At 45.2% G+C, this 25,235-nt stretch overlaps 1 protein-coding gene across 3 annotated transcripts in view; it reads right to left on the reverse strand.

The window, feature by feature from the left end:
* The window catches only part of LOC140395311 (tetraspanin-3-like), a 50,320-nt gene that overhangs the window by 13,766 nt on the left and 11,319 nt on the right, over positions 1–25,235 (reverse strand). For 2 of the 3 annotated variants that reach the window (XM_072482923.1, XM_072482925.1), the window contains 3 exons: positions 21,447–21,521; positions 19,953–20,054; positions 10,798–10,950 (listed from right to left, as the gene is read on the reverse strand). In XM_072482923.1, coding sequence (XP_072339024.1) covers positions 10,798–10,950; positions 19,953–20,054; positions 21,447–21,521 — 330 coding nt within the window. The remainder of the gene's footprint in view (positions 1–10,797; positions 10,951–19,952; positions 20,055–21,446; positions 21,522–25,235) is intronic. The other variant, XM_072482924.1, reaches the window with a different exon arrangement.

A 25,235-nucleotide genomic window follows, 5' to 3' on the forward strand; every position in this document is an offset into this window, starting at 1 on the left:
TAATTCTCCAACACAGGAGCATTGGTTAACACAGCCTTCAGGCTGTCAAATGCCTGTTGGCACTCCGCTGTCCACTGAAATTTGCTACGCTTCCTTAGCAAGTCCGTCAGTGGAGCGACCACACTGCTAAAATCCAGCACATATTTCCGGTAAAATCCACTCATGCCAAGAAATCGCATTATTTCCCTTTGTGTTGAGGGTATTGGAAACTCCCCAATAACTTGTGTTCACATTCCGTGGGACTATTCGACCCTGTCCGATTGTATGGCCAAGAAAAGTGACTTGGGCTTTTCCAAATTCACTTTTGGCTAGGTTTACCACCAAACCCGCCTCCTGATGTCGATCGAATAACTCCATCAGATGCTTCAAATGTTCTTTCCATGTCTGACTAAAAATTACCAGATCATCGATGTATACCGCACAATTGGGTAATCCTGAAACAACTTTGTTAGTTGACCGTTGAAATGTGGCTGGAGCGTTTTTCATGCCAAATGGCATAACTTTGAATAGGTATATACCATTTGGGGGTCACGAAAGCTGAAATCTCCTTCGCCCTTTCAGATAAAGGTACCTGCCAGTAACCTTTAAGTAAATCCAGTTTGTGGGCAGCATGGTGGCCAAGTGGTTAGCACAGCTGCCTCACGCCGCTGAGGTCCCAGGTTTGATCCCGGCTCTGGGTCATTGTCCCGTGTGGAGTTTGCACATTCTCCCCCTTGTCTGCGTGGGTTTCGCCCGTACAACCCAAAAATGTGCAGAGTAGGTGGATTGGCCACACTAAATTGCCCCTTAATTGGAAAAAATGATTGGGTAATCTGAACTGTTTTTAAAAATCCAGTTTGGAAACAAAAGCGGATTGTCCCACCTTCTCAATGCAATCCTCCAAACGTGGGATAGGATAAGAGTCCGTTCTTGTAACTGCATTCACCTTTCTATAGTCCACACACAACCGTTGGGTACCGTCCGGTATCGGCAACATTACTATGGGTGAGCTCCATTGGCTGCAACCCACTTCAATTATGCCATTTTTAAGCATACTTTCAATTTCCTTGTTAACCTGTATCAATTTTAAAGGTTAAGACCCTTTTAATGTGCTGTTTAATTGGAACAGCACTTCCCATATCTACATCATTTGTAGCCATTTATCTCTACAATCATGTCCATCTGATATCAATAACTCTTTCAGGTCAGTTCGTTTTTCCTCTGGAAGGTAACTCAACAGTTTATCCCAAATTCAAAGTCATCTGGATTTGTTTCTTCACTGAGTTAGAATCATTAAAACCTCCTCCTTTTGCTCTCCTTCCCTTTCAAAGTACCTTTTAAGCATATTCAGATGACACACTCGGTGAGTTTTCCTTCTATCTGGCGTTCTTACCACATAAATCACCTCACTTAATTTCCTTTCAATTTGATACGGTCCACAAAACCTTACTTTTAAAGGTTCACCTACCACTGGTAACAATACTAAACTTTATCTCCACTGGCAAAACGACAAACTTTTGCTTTCTTGTCCGCTACCCAATTCTTTTTTTTTTTTAAATATAAATTTAGAGTACCCAATTCATTTTTTTCAATTAAGGGGCAATTTAGTGTGGCCAACCCACCTACCCTGCACATCTTTGGGTTGTGGGGGCGAAACCCACGCAAACAAGGGGACAATGTGGAAACTCCACACGGATAGTGACCCAGAGCCGGGATCGAACCTGGGACCTCGGCGTCGTGAGGCAGCAGGGCTAACCCAATGCGCCACCGTGCTGCCCTACATGTTGAGCAACCTTTAAACGTTGTCCTACACAAGGAGTCAGAGAAAGAGGGAGCAAGGACAAAAGCAAAAGGTAGAAAAGTGAATAAGAAAAGTGATAGGTGGAAAAACCAAGGACAAAATTCAAACAGGGCAGTAGAGAAAAATATTGGGAGCAAGACAAACATTGTGAAAAAGACAAACTTAAAGGCTCTGTGCCTTAATGCATGGAGCATTTGCAATAAAGTGGATGAACTAATCGCGCAGATAGATATAAATGGGTATGAAATAATTGGAATTCCGGAGACAAGCAGGGTGAACAGAAATGGGAACCAAATGTCTCAGGGTTCTCCGTATTTTGGAAGGACAGGCATAAGAGGAAAGGTGGTGGCATGGCACTGCTGGTTCAAGAGGAAATTAACACAATAGTGAGAAAGGATATGAGCTCTGACAATGTGGAATCTGTATGGGTAGAGTTGAGAAATACCAAGGGACAAAAAACATTAGTGGGTGTCATATATAAACCCCCAAACTGCACTGGTGAGGTTGGGAATGGCATACAACAAGAAATTAGAGATGCATGTAATCAGGGAATATCGGTGATCATGGGTGATTTTAATCTTCACATAGATTGGGCAAATCAAATTAGCCACAATGCCGTAGAGGAGGAATTCCTGGAGTGTATATGGGATGGTTTTCTTGACCAATATGTGGAGGAACCAACCAGAGAGGAGGCCATCTTAGACTGGGTACTGTGTAATGAGAAGGGAATCATTGCCAATCTGGTTGTACGAGACCCCTTGGGGATGAGTGACCATAATATGATAGAATTTTTATCAAGATGGAGAGTGAAGTAGTTGATTCGGAGGCTAGGGTGCTGAATCTTAATAAAGGGAACTATGAGGATATGAGGCGTGAGTTGGCCTCGATAGATTGGGGAGAGTTACTTAAAGGAACATTCAAGAAACACATGGAGGAACTACAGCAACTGTTCATTCCTGTCTGGCACAAAAGCAAAGGGGAGTAAGAGGGCCAATCCATGGCTTTCAAAGGAAATTAGAAATAGTATCCGATACAAGGAAGAAGCACACAGATTGGCCAAGAAAAATAATAGATCTGAGGATTGGGAGCAGTTTAGAATTCAGCAAAGAAGGATGAAGGGATTGATTAAAAAGGGGAAGTACAGTACGAAAGAAAGCTTGCAGGCAACATAAAGACTGACACTAAGAGTTCCTATAGATATGTGAAGAGAAAGAGATTGATAAAGAGAAATGTAGGCCCACTACAGACAGAAACAGGGGAATGCAGAATAAGGGACAAAGAAATGGCTGAGCAATTTAAATACATAATATAAAAGCAAATTACTGCGGATGCTGGAATCTGAAACGAAAGAGAAATTGCTGGAAAATCTCAGCAGGTCTGGCAGCATCTGTAGGGAGAGAAAATAACTAACGTTTCGAGTCCGATGACTGTTTGTCAAAGCTTTGACAAAGAGTCATCGGACTCGAAAAGTTAGCTCAGAGGCAGCTCTGGAAATAGTGGATGCATTGGTGGTCATCTTCCGGGATTCTATAGACTCTGGAACTGTCCCTGCAGATTGGTGGGTAGCTCACGTCACTCCGATATTCGAAAAGGGAGGTAGAGAGAAAGCAGGGGACTATAGACCAGTAAGCCTAACATCAGTAGTGGTGAAAATGCTTGAATCCATTATCAAAGACTTTATCGCGGAACATTTAGAAAGCAGTGACAGGATCAGTCAGAGTCAGCATGGATTTATGAAGGGAAAATCATGCTTGACAAATCTGTTGGAATTCTTTGAAGAGGTAACCAGTACAGTCGACAAGGGGGAGCCAGTCAATGTGGTATATTTAGACTTTCAGAAGGCGTTTGGCAAAGTCCTGCATAAGAGATTATTGTGCAAAATTAAAGCGCATGGGATTGGGGGAAATGTATTGAGGTGGATAGAAAACTGGTTACCAGAGAGGAAACAAAGAGTAGGGATTAATGGATCCTTTTCAAATTGGCAGGCAATAACCAGTGGGGTACCACAGGGATCGGTGTTGGGACCCCAGCTATTCACAACATATATTAATGATTTGGATGAGGGAACAAAATGTAACATCTCAAAGTTTGCAGATGATACCAAATGAGGTGGGAGGATGAATTGTGACGAGGATGCAGGGATCCTACAGCAAGATCTGGACAGGTTGGGCGAGTGGGCGAACCAATGGCAGATGCAGTATAATTTGGATAAGTGTGAGGTTATTCATTTTGGAAGCAAAAACAGGAAGGCAGGTTACTACCTGAATGGTTGTAAATTGGGAGAGGGGTGTGTGTAGCGGGACCTGGGTGTCCTTGTGCACCATTCGCTGAAGGAGCAACAGGCGGTAAAGGCAGCTAATGGGATGTTGGCCTTCATTGCAAGAGGTTTTGAGTATAGAAGCAGGGATGTGTTGCTGCAATTGTACAGGGCCTTGGTGAGGCCATACCTGGAGTATTGTGTGCAGGTTTGGCCTCCTTCTCTGAGGAAGGATGTTCTTGCTCTCGAGGGAGGGCAGCAAAGGTTTACCAGACTGATTCCAGGGATGGCGGGACTGTCATATGAGGAGAGATAGACTAGGTTGGGATTGTTCTCACTGGAGTTCAGAAGAATGAGGGGGGATCTCATAGAGACTTATAAAATTCTAACAGGACTAGACAGGGTAGATGCAGGGAAGATGTTACCAATGATGGGTGTGTCCAGAACCAGGGTTCACAGCCTGAGGATTCAGGGTAAACCATTTTAGACAGAGATAAGGAGACATTTCTTCATACAAAGAATGGTGAGCCTGTGGAATCCATTACCACAGGAAGTAGTTGATGCTAAAACTTTGAATATATTCAAGAGGCGGCTGGATATAGCACTTGAGGAGAATGGGATCAAAGGCTCTGGGGAGAAAGCAAGATTAGGCTATTGAGTTGATCAGCCATGATCGTGATGAATCAGGCTCGAAGGGCCAAAAGGCCTCCTCCTGCTCCTATCTTCGATGTATCTATGTCCAGCCAATTCACCTGCTCTATTTAATCGTTCCCTAATGTAAGTTCCGACTGCTCACTCACCAATTTTTCCTTAATCAATTTAAGTGGTCCTCTTATCTCATGACGAAAAATTAGTTCAAAAGGACTGAATTTGGTTGACCCATTCGGTGCATCCCAAATTGCAAACAGTACGAATGGAATTCCTTTATCCCAATCCTCTGGATAATCTTGACAATAAGCCCTCAACATTGTCTTTAATGTCTGATGCCACCTTTCTAACGCTCCCTGCGATTCTGGATGGTACGCAATTGATTTAAATTGTTTTATTCCTAAACTATCCATAACTTCTGTGAATAACCTTGAGATAAAATTTGATCCTTGATCAGATTGTATTTCTGTGGGTAGCCCATATCTAGTAAAGAATTTAAGTAACTCCTCCACAATCTTTCCAGCTGTCATATTGCTGGACATATGAATGGCCTCTGGAAACCTATAGTCAAAAGATATTGATTCCCACTTTTCGTTTTAGGAAGCGACGCAATCAATTAAGACTCTAGTAAAAGGTTCCGCAAATGCTGGAATGGGTATGAAGGGTGCTGATTTTATCACTGCTTGAGGTTTCCCTATTACTTGACATGTGTGACATGATCAACAAAATTTAATTACATCCTTATGTAGTCCAGGCCAATAAAAATGTTTTTGTATTTTAGCTTGAGTTTTCCTGACTCCCAAATGACCTCCCACTGGTACCTCATGTGCTACTCGCAACACCTCCTTTCTATACCCTACTGGCAATACCACTTGAGGAAGTTCTGACCACTTCTCAGCCGCCTGCATATGTAAAGGTCTCCATTTTCTCATCTCGACATTATTTTACGGTAATAACATTCTGGTATACACACAGATTCCTCTTCCGTATATGCTTTCTCATACATCCGTTTTATTTCTATATCTTTCTGATGTAACTCCGCCAATTTTCCGCAACTAAAAATATCCACCTCATCCTCCACCTGTTCTTGTTCTTTTCTAACCATCTGATCAAAAATCATTTCTGATAATTGCACTTCAACTTTATCTTCACTCTTTGATTTCTCCTCTTGTCTTAACATGTGACTTTGTGACCTTGTTACGACACAATCCGGAAAAATCCCAGGATATTCATCCTTCAACACTTCAGTTGTCTGATTTTCCACATCTTATCAACCATTCCCACCTGCGATCCAGCTATATCATTACCCAAGATTAACTGTATTCCTGGACAAGATAGTTTCTCTATTACTCCTACTACCACTTCACCAGTCTTCACTGGACTTTCCAACCTTACCTTATATAATGGAACACTACTCTTCTCACCCTGAATTCCACATATTACCACCATTTCTGGCAATAATCCTCTCAAACTATATAACTCCTCATCTCTTACCATCAAAGATTGATTAGTTCCCGTATCTCTTAAAATTGTGACTTCTTTACCTACTCCTCTTGGTACGCCTGACTAAACTTTACCCATACAAGTAAATTCTTTAAAGAGATCTGGCACCATCTTATCAATCACCTCTTGATCAGGCTGTACAATCTTTTGCACCCCCTTCGCTTCACTTGGGCTTTCCTTTACCACTTTCACAAACACCTCCGACTTATCCTGTTTTACCAAATCAGCCTTCCCAGTGCTTTTCTTCAATCACCAACACTGTGACTTTACGTGGTTTAGTTTATTCCAGTGAAAACATTTGAAACTTTTCATTTCTCTTCCACCCTCCTGGATTTCTTTTTTAATCTGAGGTACACTCTCCTCATTATCTCCCATCAGATCAGTTACCTCTACCACTTGAATATGCCTTACAAACCTTATTGAGTTCTTTGAGAAGGTGACCAAACAGGTGGATGAGGGTAAAGCAGTTGATGTGGTGTATATGGATTTCAGTAAAGCGTTTGATAAGGTTCCCCACGGTAGGCTACTGCAGGAAATACGGAGGCATGGGATTCAGGGTGATTTAGCAGTTTGGATAAGAAATTGGCTAGATGGAAGAAGACAAAGGGTGGTGGGTGATGGGAAATGTTCAGACTGGAGTCCAGTTACTAGTGGTGTACCACAAGGATCTGTTTTGGGGCCATTGCTGTTTGTCATTTTTATAAATGACCTGGAGGAGGGCGTAGAAGGATGGGCGAGTAAATTTGCAGATGACACTAAAGTCGGTGGAGTTGTGGACAGTGCGGAAGGATGTTACAAGTTACAGAGGGACATAGATAAGCTGCAGCGCTGGGCTGAGAGGTGGCAAATGGAGTTTAATGCATAAAGGTGTGAGGTGATTCATTTTGGAAGGAATAACAGGAAGACAGAGTACTGGGCTAATGATAAGATTCTTGGCAGTGTGGATGAGCAGAGAGATCTCGGTGTCCATGTACATAGATCCCTGAAAGTTGCCACCCAGGTTGAGAGGGTTGTTAAGAAGGCGTACGGTGTATTAGCTTTTATTGGTAGAGGGATTTTGTTTCGGAGCCATGAGGTCATGTTGCAGCTGTACAAAACTCTGGTGCGGCCGCATTTGGAGTATTGCGTGCAATTCTGGTCGCCACATTATAGGAAGGATGTGGAAGCATTGGAAAGGGTGCAGAGGAGATTTACCAGAATGTGGCCTGGTATGGAGGGAAGATCTTATGAGGAAAGGCTGAGGGACTTGAGGCTGTTTTCGTTGGAGAGAAGAAGGTTAAGAGGTGACTTAATTGAGGCATACGAGATGATCAGAGGATTGGATAGGGTGGACAGTGAGAGCCTATTTCCTCGGATGGTGATGTCTAGCACGAGGGGGCATAGCTTTAAATTGAGGGGAGATAGAATTAGGACAGATGTCAGAGGTAGGTTCTTTACTCAGAGAGTAAGGGCGTGGAATGCCCTGCCTGCAACAGTAGTGGACTCGCCAACACTAAGGGCATTCAAATGGTCATTGGATAGACATATGGACGATAAGGGAATAGTGTAGATGGGCTTTAGAGTGGTTTCACAGGTCGGCGCAACATCGAGGGCCGAAGGGCCTGTATTGCGCTGTAATGTTCTATGTTCTCTTTTCCCCAGTTTCTATCCTTCACAGGCTGAAACTGATGTCAGAAACCAAACTTTGATTTATGAACTAATTCATAATCATCTGCCATTTCTGCTGCTATTCTCGCAGTTTTAACCCTCTGCTCTTCCACATGAGTTCTCACTACATCAGGAATTGAATTTTTAATCTCCTCCAAAAGTATAATTTCTCCGAGAGCGTCATACGTTTAGTCTATTTTCAAAGCCCTTATCCACCTATCAAAATTAATCTGTTTAATCTTTTCAGACACCAAGTATGTTTGACCAGGTTCTTTCCTTAAATTTCTAAACCTTTGTCTGTAGGCTTCAGGCACTAGTTCATATGCACCCAAGGTGGATTTTTTCACCTCCTCATACGTCCCAGATACCTTCTCTGAAAGTGATGCAAACACTTCACTAGCTCTACCTACCAGCTTTGTTTGAATCAGTAATACCCACATGTCCTATGGCCATTTCATTTGTTTAGTTACCTTCTCAAATGAAATGAACAAGGCTTCTACCTCCTTCTCATCAAACCGTGGCAATGCTTGGATATATTTAAGTAGATCCCCACCAAGCCTTCGACTATGTCTCTTTCTCTTTGTCCTCATCACCATCCTCAAACTGTACGTTTCCCTTTACATCCGCCAATTTTAACTGACTGTTATGTTTCATGGCCATTTTCTGAAGTTCAAACTCTCTCTCTTTTCCCTTTCCTCTCTCTCTCTTTTTCCTCTCTATCTCTTTCTCTCTCTTTTTCCTTTTTCCCTGATCTGTACCTCCCTTCCTCTTCCTTGTTGTTCTGCTAGGGCTATTCTTTCTTTTCCCCTCATTTCATATTCAAGCTGCTTTAATTCTTTTTCAAGTTGTTTAATCTGTAACTGAATTTCTGCCATTTCTAATGAGTCAGACTGTATTTCAGGTATTTTAAATGCTCAGCTACCGCCATAAGTACTTCTTCTTTTCATATGCTGTCAGGCAACATTAACTACAATGGTTTTGCCAAATCTAAAAGCCTTTTTTTAGTCTCCGTTCGTAAGGTACTGCGTGTGACCTTCTCCACCCCCAAAAACCTCCGAGCCTCTGAAAGAGCCATTGTCCACAACACACACCCTACTTAAACTGGAGTACCACACCTGAAATGCTCACCCCTCACTGTCTTTAAGTTCACTAAGCCAACCCAATCACGAAATATAGACTTTTACCCCACGAGCCCCCAATTATTATGGGCCAGGGTTTAGAGAACACCAAAGTATATCATGGAGTTCACCTGACCCCAACTTTTAATAGATTTTGGTTATGGGGAGCACAAGGGCCCACTTTACAGGCGTGATGCAACAGAGATCTCAAGTAATTTTAAACAAAACAATGTTTATTCTATGAATCCAGTTAACATTTTATAAACACACAGTAAACATCTTATCACCTACCAACACTGATACCCCCCCAAAGATACAATACTCTATAGATAACCCTTAGTAACTTTCCTAACAACAATATAAGTCAAAGACCCTTTTTAACAAAGACAGTGGGTTTGCATTCCTTACAGAAACAGGTATTACTTTGAAATCATCAAGTGATCTGGAGACATTTCTTAGTCCCTTTATTATACATTCCCCTGTTTCTGTCTGTGGTGGGCCTACATTTCTCTTTACCAATCTCATTCTCTTCACATATCTATAGCAACTCTTAGTGTCAGTCTTTATGTTCCCTGCAAGCTTACTTTCGTACTGTATTTTCTCCTTCTTAATCAATCCCTTGGTCCTTCTTTGCTGAATTCTAAACTGCTCCCAATCCTCAGACCTATTATCTTTCTTGGCCAAACTGTATGCTTCTTCCTTGGATTGGATACTATTGCTAATTTCCTTTGAAAGCCATGGATTGGCCCTGTTATGACCTTTGCTTTTGTGCCAGACAGGTTGCTGCAGTTCCCCCATGCGTTCCTTGAATGTTTGCCATTATCTAGCCACTGTCATCCCTTTAAGTAACTCTCCCCAATCTATCAAGGCCAACTCACACCTCATATTTTCATGGTTTCCTTTATTAAGATTCAGCACCCCAGTTCCGACGCTACTACTTCACTCTCCATCTTGATAAAAAAATTCTATCATGTTATGGTCGCTCATCCCCAAGGGGTCTCGCACAGCCAGATTGGCAATGACTCTCTTCTCATTACACAGTATCCAGTCTAAGATGGCCTGCTCTCCAGTTGGTTCCTCCACATATTGGTCAAGAAAACCATCCCGTATACACTCCAGGAATTACTTCTCTATGGCATTGTGGCTAATTTGATTTGCCCAATCTATGTGAAGATTAATATCACCCATGATCACCGATATTCCCTTATTACATGCATCTCTAATTTTGTGTTTAATGCCATTCCCAACATCACCACTGCAATTTGGGGATCTATATATGACACCCACTAATGTTTTTTGCCCATTGGTATTTCTCATCCCTATCCATACAGACTCCACATTGTCAGAGCTAATATCCTTTCTCACTATTGTGTAAATTTTCTCTTTAACCAGCAGTGCCACACCACCACCTTTTCTTTTATGCCTGTCCTTCCTAAATACTGAATACCCTCGGACATTCAGTTCCCATCCCTGGTCACCCTGCAGCTACGTCTTCGTAATCCCAATTATATCATACCCAAGCCGGGTTCATTTCCCGGCTTGGGTACTGTCTGTATGGAGTCTGCACGTTTTCCCCATGTTAGTGTGGGTTTCCTCCGGGTGCTCTCGTTTTCTCCCACAAGTCCTGAAAGACGTGCGGTTAGGTGAATTGGACAATCTGAATTCTCCCTCGGTGTACCCGAACAGACGCCTGAATGTGGCGACTCGGGGACTTTCACGGTAACTTCATTGCAGTGTTAATGTAAGCTACTTGTGACAATAAAGATTATTATTATTATGGTTCGCATTATCTGGAACTTTGTGTAATTTAGGTCGTCCCTAGTTGATCATTGTTGTGCACCCACCTGTGTGTACAGCAGTTCTGGCTCTTCCATATCGCCCCTGCATGTTGTGAAATTCCTGGCACAGCAGCTCTGAGGAACACTGTCATTCCCGCTTTGGACGAACCATGGAAATTGAGTCCAGTCAGTATAATTCCTCACTCCACAACAATGCATCTGAAATTAAACAAAGCACAAAGTCTTCATGCAAACATCAAAGGCAATGAGAGAACAGGGAGATGGGCACAGATAGTAGACAGCAGGGAGGTGGCACAGGTACTAGACAGCAGGGAGGTGGCACAGATAGTAGACAGCAAGGAAGTGGCACAGATAGTAGACAGCAGGGAGGTGGTACAGATAGAATCATAGAATCATAGAAGTTTACAGCATGGAAACAGGCCCTTCGGCCCAACCAGTCCATGCCGCCCAAGTAGACGGTAGGGAGGTGATAAAGATTATCATAGAATTTACAGTGCAGAAGGAGGCCATTCGGCCCATCGAGTCTGCACCGGCTCTTGGAAGAGCACCCTACCCAAGGTCAACACCTCCATCCTATCCCCATAACCCAGTAACCTCACCCAACACTAAGGGCAAATAGATAGTAGACAGCAGGGAGGTGGCACAGATAGTAGACAGCAGGGAGGTGGCACAGATAGTAGACAGCAGGGAAATGGCACAGATAGACAGCAGGGAGTTGGCACAGATAGTAGATAGCAGGGAAATGGCACAGATAGACAGCAGGGAGTTGGCACAGATAGTAGACAGCAGGGAGGTGGCACAGATAGTAGACAGCAGGGAGGTGGCACAGATAGTAGACAGCAGGGAGGTGGTACAGATAGTATTCAGCAGGGAGGTGGCACAGATAGTAGACAGCAGGGGGTGGCACAGATAGTAGACAGCAAGGGGGTGGCACAGATAGTAGATAGCAGGGGGGTGGCACAGTTAGTAGACAGCAGGGGGTGGCACAGATAGTAGACAGCAGGGAGGTGGCACAGATAGTAGACAGCAGGGTAATGACACAGATAGTAGATAGCAGGGAGGTGGCACAGATAGTAGACAGCAGGAGTGTGGCACAGATAGTAGGCAGCAGGGGTGTGGCACAGATAGTAGACAGCAGGGAGGTGGCACGGATAGTAGTCAGCAGGGAGGTGGCACAGATAGTAGACAGCAGGGGGTGGCACAGATAGTAGACAGCAGGGAGGTGGCACAGATAGTAGACAGCAGGGGGTGGCACAGATAGTAGACAGCAGGGGGGTGGCACAGATAGTAGACAGCAGGGGGTGGCACAGGTAGTAGACAGCAGGGGGTGGCACAGATAGTAGACAGCAGGGGGTGGCACAGATAGTAGACAGCAGGGGGGTGGCACAGATAGTAGACAGCAGGGGGGTGGCACAGATAGTAGACAGCAGGGGGGTGGCACAGTTAGTAGACAGCAGGGGGGTGGCACAGATAGTAGACAGCAGGGAGGTGGCACAGATATTAGACAGCAGGGGTGCGGCACAGATAGTAGGCAGCAGGGTAATGACACAGATAGTAGACAGCAGGGAGGTGGCACAGATAGTAGACAGCAGGAGTTTGGCACAGATAGTAGACAGCAGGGGTGTGGCACAGATAGTAGACAGCAGGGAGGTGGCACAGATAGTAGACAGCAGGGAGGTGGCACAGATAGTAGACAGCAGGGAGGTGGCACAGATAGTAGACAGCAGGGAGGTGGCACAGATAGTAGACAGCAGGGGGGTGGCACAGATAGTAGACAGGAGGGTGGCACAGATAGTAGACAGCAGGGGGTGGCACAGATAGTAGACAGCAGGGGGGGTGGCACAGATAGTAGACAGCAGGGGGGGTGGCACAGATAGTAGACAGCAGGGGGTTGGCACAGTTAGTAGACAGCAGGGGGGTGGCACAGATAGTAGACAGCAGGGAGGTGGCACAGATAGTAGACAGCAGGGGTGTGGCACAGATAGTAGACAGCAGGGTAATGACACAGATAGTAGACAGCAGGGTAATGACACAGATAGTAGACAGCAGGAGTGTGGCACAGATAATAGACAGCAGGGGTGTGGCACAGATAGTAGACAGCAGGAGTGTGGCACAGATAATAGACAGCAGGGGTGTGGTACAGATAATAGACAGCAGGGAGGTGGCACGGATAGTAGTCAGCAGGGAGGTGGCACGGATAGTAGACAGCAGGGTAATGACACAGATAGTAGACAGCAGGGAGATGGCACAGATAGTAGACAGCAGGAGTGTGGCACAGATAATAGACAGCAGGGGTGTGGCACAGATAATAGACAGCAGGGGTGTGGCACAGATAGTAGACAGCAGGGAGGTGGCACGGATAGTAGTCAGCAGGGAGGTGGCACAGATAGTAGACAGCAGGGGTGTGGCACAGATAGTAGACAGCAGGGGTGTGGCACAGATAGTAGACAGCAGGGTAATGACACAGATAGTAGACAGCAGGGGTGTGGTACAGATAGTAGACAGCAGGGAGGTGGCACGGATAGTAGTCAGCAGGTAGGTGGCACAGATAGTAGACAGCAGGGGGGTGGCACGGATAGTAGTCAGCAGGGAGGTGGCACGGAGAAGGGAGAGAGTGCGAGTGTGCAGCAAGGAAGTCATATGGCACAGTAGCACAGTGGTTAGCACTGTTGCTTCACAGCGCCAAGGTTTTAGGTTCAATTCCCGGCTTGGGTCACTGTCTGTGCAGAGTCTGCACGTACACCCCATATCTGCATGGGTTTCCTCGGGGCGCTCTGGTTTCCTCCCGCAAGTCCCAAACGACAGTTGGACATTCTGAATTCTCACAGTGTACCCGAACAGGCGCTGGAGAGTGGCAACCAGGGGCTTTTCACAGTAATTTCATTGCAGGGTTGATGTAAGCCTACTTGTGATACTAATAAAGATTATTAGGACAGTCATGACACTGGGAATTAGAAAGACCACAAAGGCTAGCCTCTGAATTTCCCAAGTAAAATATCAAATCCCAAGCTCTCCGAACCCTATCTAACGACAATTACAATGAATTGTTCTCTGGGGAAGTTACACTCTATTTCATAGAATTTAAGTGCAGAAGGAGACCATTCGGCCCATCGAGTTTGCACCGGCTCTTGGAAAGAGCACTCTACCCAAGGTCCACACCTCCACCCTATCCCCATAGCCCAGTAACCCCACCCAACACGAAGGGCAATTTTGGACACTAAGGGCAATTTATCATGGCCAATCCACCTAACCTGCACATCTTTGGACTGTGGGAGGAAACCGGAGCACCCGGAGGAAACCCGCGCAGACATGGGGAGAACGTGCAAACTCCGCACAGACAGTGACCCAAGCCAGAATCAAACCTGGGACCCTGGAGCTGTGAAGCAATTGTGTTAACCACCTTGCTACCGTGGTGCCCTCTAAGTGAGCTGTGCAAGCCTGGCTACATGCACTATAAGAATGTATTTGAAAAATTGCACATGAAGTTCAAACACAAAGCAATGGAAACCAAGAGAATATACAGAAAAGAAAAGTGGTTGAAGCGCAAAAAACCTGGAGCATTTATCAAGGAGGTTCTGCCGGAGTCAGGAGACAAGGTGTGGCTGGACAAGACCCTGGCATTGGAACTACATAAATGACCTGCTTCAGACACTCCTGTAAATATTAACTTTAATATGCTGGAGTACCGGGCAGTGAAATCAGAGGCTGCTGCTGTGAAATGACAGAATTAGATGCGAACAATTTAAATGTGGGCCTAAAGGTAAGAGGTGCAGTGGAAAGCAGAAAGGAACTGTACAATGGAAGGAATGAAGGAAGCTGCAAGAGCTCTTGGCAGCTTCAGGAAACACACTGATCAACGTCCAAATAAAAGGGTGGAAGATTATCGGGATTAGGTGGGAATGTGAAGTTGGGGCACAGATGAACAGTGAACTTATTGAATGATGAAGAAAGCTCGAGGGACGGAGTGGCCTACTATTCCAAATGTCAAAATTCTTATATAAGAAGCAGCATTCAACTCAACCGATGGAATGTTAAAAATAGACTTTGACTGTGTGATCAAACTGGTCAGGCCCACACACTGAATTCTATATCCAGCTCTGATCAGGCACAGTGAATCCTGTATCGACATCTCATCAGTCACACGGAATCCTGTATCCAGCTCTGATCCTCATCACACTGAATCCTGTATCCAGCTCTGATCAGTCACACGGAATCCTGTATCCAGCTCTGATCCTCGTCACACTGAATCCTGTATCGACATCTCATCAGTCACACTGAATCCTGTATCCAGCTCTGATCCTCATCACACTGAATCCTGTATCCAGCTCTGATCAGTCACACTGAATCCTGTATCCAGCTCTGATCAGTCACACTGAACCCTGTATCCAGCTCTGATCAGAGTCACACTGAATCCTGTATCCAGCTCTGTTCACAGAGTCACACTGAATCCTGTATGCAGCTCTGACCAGTCACACTGAATCCTGTGTCCAGCTCTGATCAGTCGCACTGAATCCTGTATCCAGCTCTGATCAGAGTCACACTGAATCCTGTATCCAGCTCTGACAAGTCACACTGAATCCTATATCCAGCCCTGATCAGAGTCACACTGAATCCTGTATCCAGCTCTGACCAGATTCACACTTAATCCTGTATCCAGCTCTGATCAGAGTCACACTGAATCCTGTATCCAGCTCTGATCAGATTCACACTGAATCCGATATCCAGCTCTGATCAGAGTCACACTGAAACCTCTATCCAGCTCTGATCAGATTCACCCTGAATCCTGTATTCAGCTCAGGTCAGATTCACACTGAGTCCTGTATCCAGCTCTGATCAGAGTCACGCCGAGGAGTGCTGTGTCCAGCTCTGACCAGATTCCCAATGAATCCTCTATCCAGCTCTGATCAGATTCACACTGAATCCTGTATCCAGCTCTGACCAGATTCACACTGAATCCTGTATCCTGCTCTGGTCAGAGTCACACTGAATCCTGTATCCAGCTCTGATCAGTCAGTGAATCCTGTATCCAGCTCTGATCAGTCACACTGAATCCTGTATCCAGCTCTGACCAGAGTCACACTGAATCCTGTATCCAGCTCTGATCAGATTCACTCCGAATCCGATATCCAGCTCTGGTCAGAGTCACACTGAAACCTCTATCCAGCTCTGATCAGATTCACCCTGAATCCTGTATTCAGCTCAGATCAGATTCACACTGAATCCGGAATCCAGCGCTGATCAGTCACACTGAATCCTGTATCCAGCTCTGATCAGAGTCACGCCGAGGAGTGCTGTGTCCAGCTCTGACCAGATTCCCAATGAATCCTGTATCCAGCTCTGATCAGATTCACACTGAATACTGTATCCAGCTCTGATCAGTCACAGTGAATCCTGTATCCAGCTCTGATGATAGTCACACTGTATCAGCTTTCCAGCTCTGACCAGTCACACTGAATCCTGTATTCACCTCTGATCAGAGTCACACTGAATCCTCTATCGAGCTCTGATCAGTCGCACTGAATCCTGTATCCAGCTCTGATCAGATTCACACTGAATCCTGTATCCAGCTCTGATCAGAGTCACACTGAATCCTGTATCCAGCTCTGATCAGAGTCACACTGAATCCTGTATCCAGCTCTGATCAGAGTGACACTGAATCCTGTATCCAGCTCTGATCAGAGTGACACTGAATCCTGTTTCCAGCACTGACCAGTGACACTGAATCCTGCATCCAGCACTGACCAGTGACACTGAATCCTGTGTTCACCTCTGATCAGAGTCACACTGAATCCTGCAACCAGCTCTGGTCAGATTCACACTGAATCCTGTATCCAGCTCTGATAACATTTACACTGAATCCTGTATCCAGCTGTGACCAGTCGTTCTCAACCCTGTATCCAACTGTGACCAGTCACACTGAACCCTGTATCCAGTTCTGATCAGGGTCACACTGAATCCTGTATCCAGCTCTGACCAGTCACACTGAATCCTGTATCCAGGTCTGATCAGAGTCACACCAAATCCTGTATCCAGCTCTGACCAGATTCACACTGAATCCTGTATCCAGCTCTGATCAGATTCACACTGAATCCTTTATCCAGCCCTGATCAGAGTCACACCAAATCCTGTATCCAGCTTTGATCAGTCACACTGAATCCTGTGTCCAGCTCTGATCAGAGTCACACTGAATCCTGTATCCAGCTCTGATGATAGTCACACTGAATCCTATATCCATCCCTGATCAGTCACACTGAATCCTGTATCCAGCTCTGACCAGATTCACACTGAATCCTGTATCGAGCTCTGATCAGATTTTCACTGAATGCTGTATCCAGCTCTGATCAGTCACACCGAATCCTGTATCCAGCTCTGATCAGAGTCACACTGAATCCTGTATCTATGTCTGACCAGATTCACACTGAATCCTATATCCAGCCCTGACCAGAGTCACACTGAATCCTGTATCCAGCTCTGACCAAATTCACACTGAATCCTGTATCCAGCTCTGATCAGAGTCACACAGAATACTGTATCCAGCTCTGACCAGATTCACACTGAATCCTGTTTCCAGCACTGACCAGTGACACTGAATCCTGCACCCAGCACTGACCAGTGACACTGAATCCTGCACCCAGCACTGACCAGTGACACTGAATCCTGTATTCCCCTCTGATCAGAGTCACACTGAATCCTCTATCGAGCTCTGATCAGTCGCACTGAATCCTGTATCCAGCTCTGATCAGATTCACACGGAATCATGTATCCAGCTCTGATCAGATTCACACTGAATCCTGTATCCAGCTCTGATCAGATTCACACTGAATCCTGTATCCAGCTCTGATCAGAGTCACACTGAATCCTGTATCCAGCTCTGATCAGAGTCACACTGAATCCTGAATCCAGCTCTGATCAGAGTGACAGTGAATCCTGTATCCAGCTCTGATCAAAGTGACACTGAATCCTGTTTCCAGCACTGTCCAGTGACACTGAATCCTGCATCCAGTACTGACCAGTGACACTGAATCCTGTATCCAATTCTGGTCAGAGTCACACTGAATCCTGCAACCAGCTCTGATCAGTCACACTTAATCCTGTATCCAGCTCTGATCCAATTCACACCGAATCCTGTATCCAACTCTGATCAGATTTACACTGAATCCTGTATCCAGCTGTGACCAGTCGTTCTCAACCCTGTATCCAACTGTGACCAGTCGCACTGAATCCTGTATCCAGCTCGGATTAGATTCACACGGAATCCTGTATCCAGTTCTGATCAGGGTCACACTGAATCCTGAATCCAGCTCTGACCAGTCACACTGAATCCTGTATCCAGCTCTGACCAGTCACACTGAATCCTGTATCCAGCTCTGATCAGAGTCACGCTGAATCCTGTATCCAGCTCTGATCAGATATTCACTGAATCCTGTATCCAGCTCTGATCAGATATTCACTGAATCCTGTATCCAGCTCTGATCAGATTCACACTGAATCCAGCTCTGATCAGAGTCACACTGAAACCTGTATCCAGCTCTGATCCGATTCACACTGAATCCTGTATCCAGCTCTGATCAGAGTCACACTGAATCCTGTATCCAGCTCTGATCAGAGTCACACTGAATCCTGTATCCAGCTGATCAGATTCACACTGAATCCTATATCCAGCTCTGTTCAAAGTCAGGCTGAATCCTGTATCAAGCTCCGATCAGATTCACACTGAATCCTGATTCCAGCACTGACCAGTGACACTGAATCCTGTATCCAGCACTGACCAGTGACACGGAATCCTGTATTCACCTCTGATCAGAGTCACACTGAATCCTGCAACCAGCTCTGATCAGATTCACACTGAATCCTGTATCCAGCTCTGATCAGATTCACATTGAATCCAGAATCCAGCTCTGATCAGTCACACTGAATCCTGTATCCAGCTCTGATCAGAGTCACACTGAATCCTGTATCCAGCTGTGATCAGATTCACATTGAATCCTGTATCCAGCTCTGATCATCGTCACACTGAATCCTATATCCATCTCTGATCAGAATCACACTGAAACCTGTATCCAGCTCTGATCAGAGTCACACTGAATCCTGTATCCAGCTCTGATCAGAGTCACACTGAAACCTGTATCCAGCTCTGATCAGAGTCACACTGAATCCTGTATCCAGCTCTGATGATAGTCACACTAAATCAGCTTTCCAGCTCTGACGATAGTCACACTAAATCAGCTTTCCAGCTCTGACCAGTCACACTGAATCCTGTGTCCAGCTCTGATCAGATTCACACTGAATCCTGTATCCAGGTCTGATCAGATTCACACCAAATGCTGTGTCCAGCTCTGATCAGAATCACACTGAAAACTGTATCCAGCTCTGATCAGAGTCACACTGAATCCTGTATTCAGCTCTGATCAGATTCACACTGAAACCTGTATCCAGCTCTGATCAGAGTCACACTGAAACCTGTATCCAGCTCTGATCAGAGTCACACTGAATCCTGTGTCCAGCTTGATCAGAGTCACACTGAAACCTGTATCCAGCTCTGATCAGTCACACTGAATCCTGTATCCAGCTCTGATCAGTCACACTGAATCCTGTATCCAGCTCTGACCAGAGTCACATTGAATCCTGTATCCAGCTCTGATCAGAGTCACACTGAATCCTGTGTCCAGCTCTGATCAGAGTCACACTGAAATCTGTATCCAGCTCTGATCAGTCACACTGAATCATGTATCCAGCTCTGATCAGAGTCACACTGAATCCTGTGTCCAGTCTGATCACAGTCACACTGAATCCTGTATCCAGCTCTGATGATAGTCACACTGAATCCTGTATCCAGCTCTGATGATAGTCACACTGAATCCTGTATCCAGCTCTGATCAGAGTCACACTGAATCCTGTATCCAGCTCTGATCAGAGTCACACTGAATCCTGTGTCCAGCTCTGATCAGAGTCACACTGAATCCTGTATCCAGCTCTGATGATAGTCACACTGAAACCGGTTTCCAGCTCTAATCAGAGTCACACTGAATCCAGCTCTGATCAGAGTCACTCTGGATCCTTTATCCAGCTTGGATCAGACCAACGTGAGCAGTTCACGTCAGCGCACATTCTCTAACAGGAATCTAACTGTGTAAGCTGTCAGTACTGCGTTTGTGAAGTCTGTCTCCCTCATAGAGATTCACATTCATTTATGGGCTCACATTTTGCTGTAGTCGATCCACCGCTCTACTCTCGATCATGGAGTCATTGTCGCTATATTTCCTGAAGATCTCATTAAACCTATCCAAGTCAGCAGGCATTACCTGGCAAAAAGGAAGAGTACAAATAAGTAAGTATCTCGGGAGTTACTGCATCAGAGAGGGAATGACACCATGATCTGGAATCATCGAATCCCTACATTACAGGAGGAGGCCATTCAGCCCATTGAGTTTTTGTTTTATAAAGTTAGAGTACCCAATTCATTTTTTCCAATTCGGGGCAATTTAACATGGCCAATCCACCTACCCTGCACATCTTTGGGTTGTGGGGGTGAAACCCACGTGAACACAGAGGAATGTGAAAACGCCACACGGTCAGTGACCCAGAGCCTGGATCGAACCTGGGATCTTGGCGCCGTGAGGCAGCAATGCTATCCACTGCGCCACTGTGCTGCCCACAGCCCATTGAGTTAGCACCAATCCTTTGACAGACCACCCAACCTGGGCCCACACCCCACCCTATCCCTATAACCCTACCCAACCTTTGGACTCGAAGGGGAAATTTAGCATGGCTAATGCACCTAACCTCCACATCTTTGCATTGTGTGAGGAAACTGGAGCACGCAGAGGAAATCCACGCAGACATGGGGAGAACGTGCAAACTCCACACAGAGTCACCTGTCCACACAGACAGTCAACCGAGGCCAGAATCAAATCCGGGTCCCTGGCATTGTGAGGCAGCAGTACTAACCACTGTGCCAGTGTGCCACTTGAGGGAAATGAAAAGAGTGGAATTGTTCTTTCACAACTTCAGTATTTCCCAAAGTGCTTTAAAGTAAATGAAGAACGTTTGAAGGCAAAAACAAAACATTGCATATTCTAGAAATTTGTAATGATAACAGAAAATGCCACAAACACTAAGCAGATGGGGCATTATCTGTGAAGAGAGAAAGGGCTAAAGTTTCAGGTTGATAATGTTTCATCAGGAATTCTGAAGTTTTGTTACTATTGCACTGGCAACCAATGTGCACAGCTGGATCCCATAAACAACAATAAAATAATAATCAAATTAGTTGCATTAATTGATGGTTGAGGATAAAAATTGGCAGTTTACCAGGGAGAAGTCACCTATTTTTCTTCTAATCATTCCATGGAATATGGTATATTACCTCTGGTTTTTTAGGTATTATCAGTGCAGCGCTCCCTTAGTAGTGCACTGGGAATGTCGGCCTAGATTGTGGGTTTGAGACTTTGGAGCAGAATTTGAACTCACAATCTTGTGACTAACTAGCAAGAGTACGACCATGGGGCCAAAGCTGACACTAAGTTCAACCGCTCGGTTTGCTTTACTGGACACACACACACAGTGGAAACATAGCTCGGGTTATTGTGACAACCTTTGCTCACAGAGCAGACAGATTTAATCTCTGTCCAACTCTCTCACACACTAACTACAGTGACATGACGTAAGGCAATTTATATGAACAACATACTCACTCGAACACTGTTGATGTATCCAAGGGTGCCTGTAGTAACCTCCAGACCAAACAGAATCAGGACCAAGTACAGGAACTTTGAGAGAAAGAAGATAGTGTGAAAGAGTAAGGTTTACTCTCCAAATAAAAGCAGCCACATTGAGCATTGAATTAATAGCCTGAGCTGAAAACAGAGAGCCTCTATCCCACTTTCCTTTTCACTTAGGCCAGCTGTCCATGGTTCTGCTTTTGTAACCTCCCTGTTTGTCGTTACTCCTACCAGAAGATCTGCTACCATCGTATGTCATGCTTTTGTCTTGTGCCATCTTCATGCATCCAGTGTAGCTCATCTGCAACTGCTCAGTGACATCCATCATCCAACTATACCTAGGCCGACCTTTCTTTCTTCTGCCCTCCTCTTTAACTCTACTGGAGATCTCTGATCAAATGGCCGAGATACTGAGCTGGATTCTCCAGTCCCCCAGCCACTTGTTTCTCGGTGGCGTGCCATTCGCTGACGGCAGGATTCTCTATTCCCGCTGCTTGTCGATGGGATTTCCATCGGCCATGGGCAGGGGCAGAGAATCTCAACAGCTGGAGAATTCCGGCCACTGTCACTTTTTAGAGTCCTTGTTGTATCAGCAATTTCGTAAATCCCCTCCTTTGTCTGGATATGAAATTTTACATAAATTTTAGAACAAACTAAGAACAAACAAAAGTATAGCACAGGGACAGGCTCTTCGGCCTTCCAAGCCTGCACCGACCATGCTGCCCATCTAACCTAAAACTTTCTTCCGGGGTCCGAATCCCTCTATTCCCATCCTATTCATGTATTTGTCAAGAAACCCCTTAAACATCACTAATGTACCTGCTTCCACCACCTCCTCCGGCAGCGAGCTCCAGGCACCCACTAATAATAATAATCTTCATTATTGTCACTAGTAGGCTTACATTAACACTGCAATGAAGTTACTGTAAAAATCCCCTAGTCGCCACATTCTGGCACCTGTTCGGGTACACGGAGGGAGAATTCAGAATGTCCAATTCACCTAACAGCGTGTCTTTCGGCACTCGTGGGAGGAAACCGGAGCACTCAGAGGAAACCCACGCAGACAGGGGGAGAATGTGCAGACTCCACACAGACAGTGACCCAAGCCGGGTATCGAACCTGGGACCCTGGTACTGTGAAGCAAGTGATAACCACGGTGCTACCATGGCACTCTACCCACTTGTGTAAAAGAACTTCCCTCGCACATCTCTAAACTTTCCCCCTTGCTCCTTAAACCTATGTCCTCTGGCAATTGACTCTGCCACCCTGGAAAAAAGCTTCTGACTATCCACTCTGTCCATGCCCTTCATAATATTGTAAACTTCTATCAGGTCGCCCCTCAACCTGCGTTGTTCCATTGAGAACAAATTAGTTTATCCAACCTCTCCTCATAGCTAATTCCCTCTTCTGTACCCTCTCCAAAGCTTCCACATCCTTCTTGTAGTGCGGCGACCAGAATTGAACACTATATTCCAACTGTGGCCTAACTAAGGTTCTATACAGCTGCAGCAAGACTTGCCAATTCTTATACTCAATTCCCTGGCTGATAAAGGCAAGCATGCCATATGCCTTCTTGACAACCTTCTCCATTTGGATTGCCACTTTCAGCGATCTGTAGACCTGTACACCCAGATCCCTCTGCCTGCCAATACTCTTAAGGGTTCTGCCAATTATTGTATATTTCCCATCTGTATTAGACCTTCCAAAATGCATTACCTCACATTTGTCCGGATTAAACTCCATCTGCCATCTCTCCGCCCAAGTCTCCAACAGATCTATATCCTCTGTATCCTCTGACAGTCCTCATCGCTATCCGCAATTCCACCAACCTTTGTGTCGTTCGCAAATCAGACCAGTTATATTTTTTTCCTCCAAATCATTTATATGTACTACAAACAGCAACAGTCCCAGCCCTGACCCATGCGGAACACCACTAGTCACAGCCCTCCATTCAGAAAAGCACCCTTCCACTGCTACCCCTATCTTCAATGACCTAGCCAGTTCTGTATCCATCTTGCCAGCTCCACAGTTTTAGCAACCATATTTCAAAGGTCTCAATTTTCTTCCAAAGATCTTCATTTATTGTCCAGGTTTCTGATGCAGACAGGAAAGTAGATAGAATTGCGCATCGCATGAGATTTTTCCTCATCACAAGTTGGAGTTTTGTTGTTAACATTTCCTTCATCTTCACAAAATTAACTCTGGCTATCTCTATTCTTCTTCTGAGTTTGGCATCACATCTACTATCTTCTGTCATAATTTGTTCTAAATAGACAAACTTATCTCCTTGTTTCAGTGTGACACCATCTTAACTCTAGTTTCTTCAAATTAATTCCTTCCATTGTTTTTGTAATTTTGGGTGTTCATACTCAATCCATATTCTAAGCTTCTAGATTTTTCTTCGATCTACGATATTTTTAGGGCCTCTTCTGATTCTGTAAGTAGCGAAGGGTGGTCAGTATCTTATGTTATTACCTTCAATTTCTACCCGTTTTTGTAATAACAGGTTCTCAAACTGAAAAATCAAAAATCTCTTTGCTTTATTGCATTTTGTGACTGCGCGACTTAGAATTTACAGTGCAGAAGGAGGCCATTCGACCCATCAAGTCTACATCGGCCCTTGAGAGAGCACCCTACATATGCCCATGTCGACTCCCTATCCCTGTAGCCTAGTAACCCCACCTAATCTTGTTTTTGATCACTAAGGGCAATTTATCATGGCCAATTCACCTAATCTGCACATCTTTGGACTGTGGGAGGAAACCGGAGCACCCGGAGGAAACACACGGAGACACGGGGAGAAAGTGCAAACTCCACACAGACAGTCACCCGAGGCTGGAATTGAACCCCGGTCCCTGGAGCTGTGAGGCAGCACCATCACTGTGCCACCTTGCTGTCCACTTACTGTCCCTGCCTGTCTACCATTGGTTTTAACATACCACAATATCACACAAGATTCCATTCATTCATTCAGCCTGGTCCTTGGCTGACATGTCTACCGATGCTTAATCTGGAGCCATTTCCTTGGCAGCTGATGTTAGCAGTGGTTTGCTATTTCCTTCCAGTCTCAGGAGCAGGGCTCCTGAGTTGGTCCCAAGTCTATCTCAGCCGGAATAGGAATTGAACCTCTGCTGTTGGTGTTATTCTGAACCACATGCCAGTCATCCAGCCAAAAGAAGCTAATTGGTCCCCTTATCACATGATGTGGTTGACTCTTAAATGCCCTCAGGGATGGGCCATAAGACCATAAGACATACGAGCGGAAATAAGGCCATTCGGCCCATCGAGTCCACTCCACCATTCAATCATGGCTGATTTCAACTCCATTTACCCGCTCTCTCTCCATAGCCCTTAATTCCTCGAGAAATCAAGAATTTATCAACTTCTGTCTTAAAGACCCTCAACGTCCCGGCCTCCACCGCCCTCTGTGGCAATGAATTCCACAGACCCACCACTCTCTGGCTGAAGAAATTTCTCCTCATCTCTGTTCTAAAGTGACTCCCTTTTATTCTAAGGCTGTGCCCCGGGTCCTAGTCTCCCCTGCTAATGGAAACAACTTCCCTACGTCCACCCTATCTAAGCCATTCATTATCTTGTAAGTTTCTATTAGATCAGACGATACTAAAGTCGGTGGTGTTGTCGATAGTGTGGAAGGATGTAGCAGGTTACAGAGGGATATAGATAAGCTGCAGAGCTGGGCTGAGAGGTGGCAAATGGAGTTTAATGTAGAGAAGTGTGAGGTGATTCACTTTGGAAGGAATA

The sequence above is a fragment of the Scyliorhinus torazame genome, chromosome 18, assembly GCF_047496885.1.
Source record: "Scyliorhinus torazame isolate Kashiwa2021f chromosome 18, sScyTor2.1, whole genome shotgun sequence".
Lineage (NCBI taxonomy): Eukaryota > Metazoa > Chordata > Chondrichthyes > Carcharhiniformes > Scyliorhinidae > Scyliorhinus > Scyliorhinus torazame.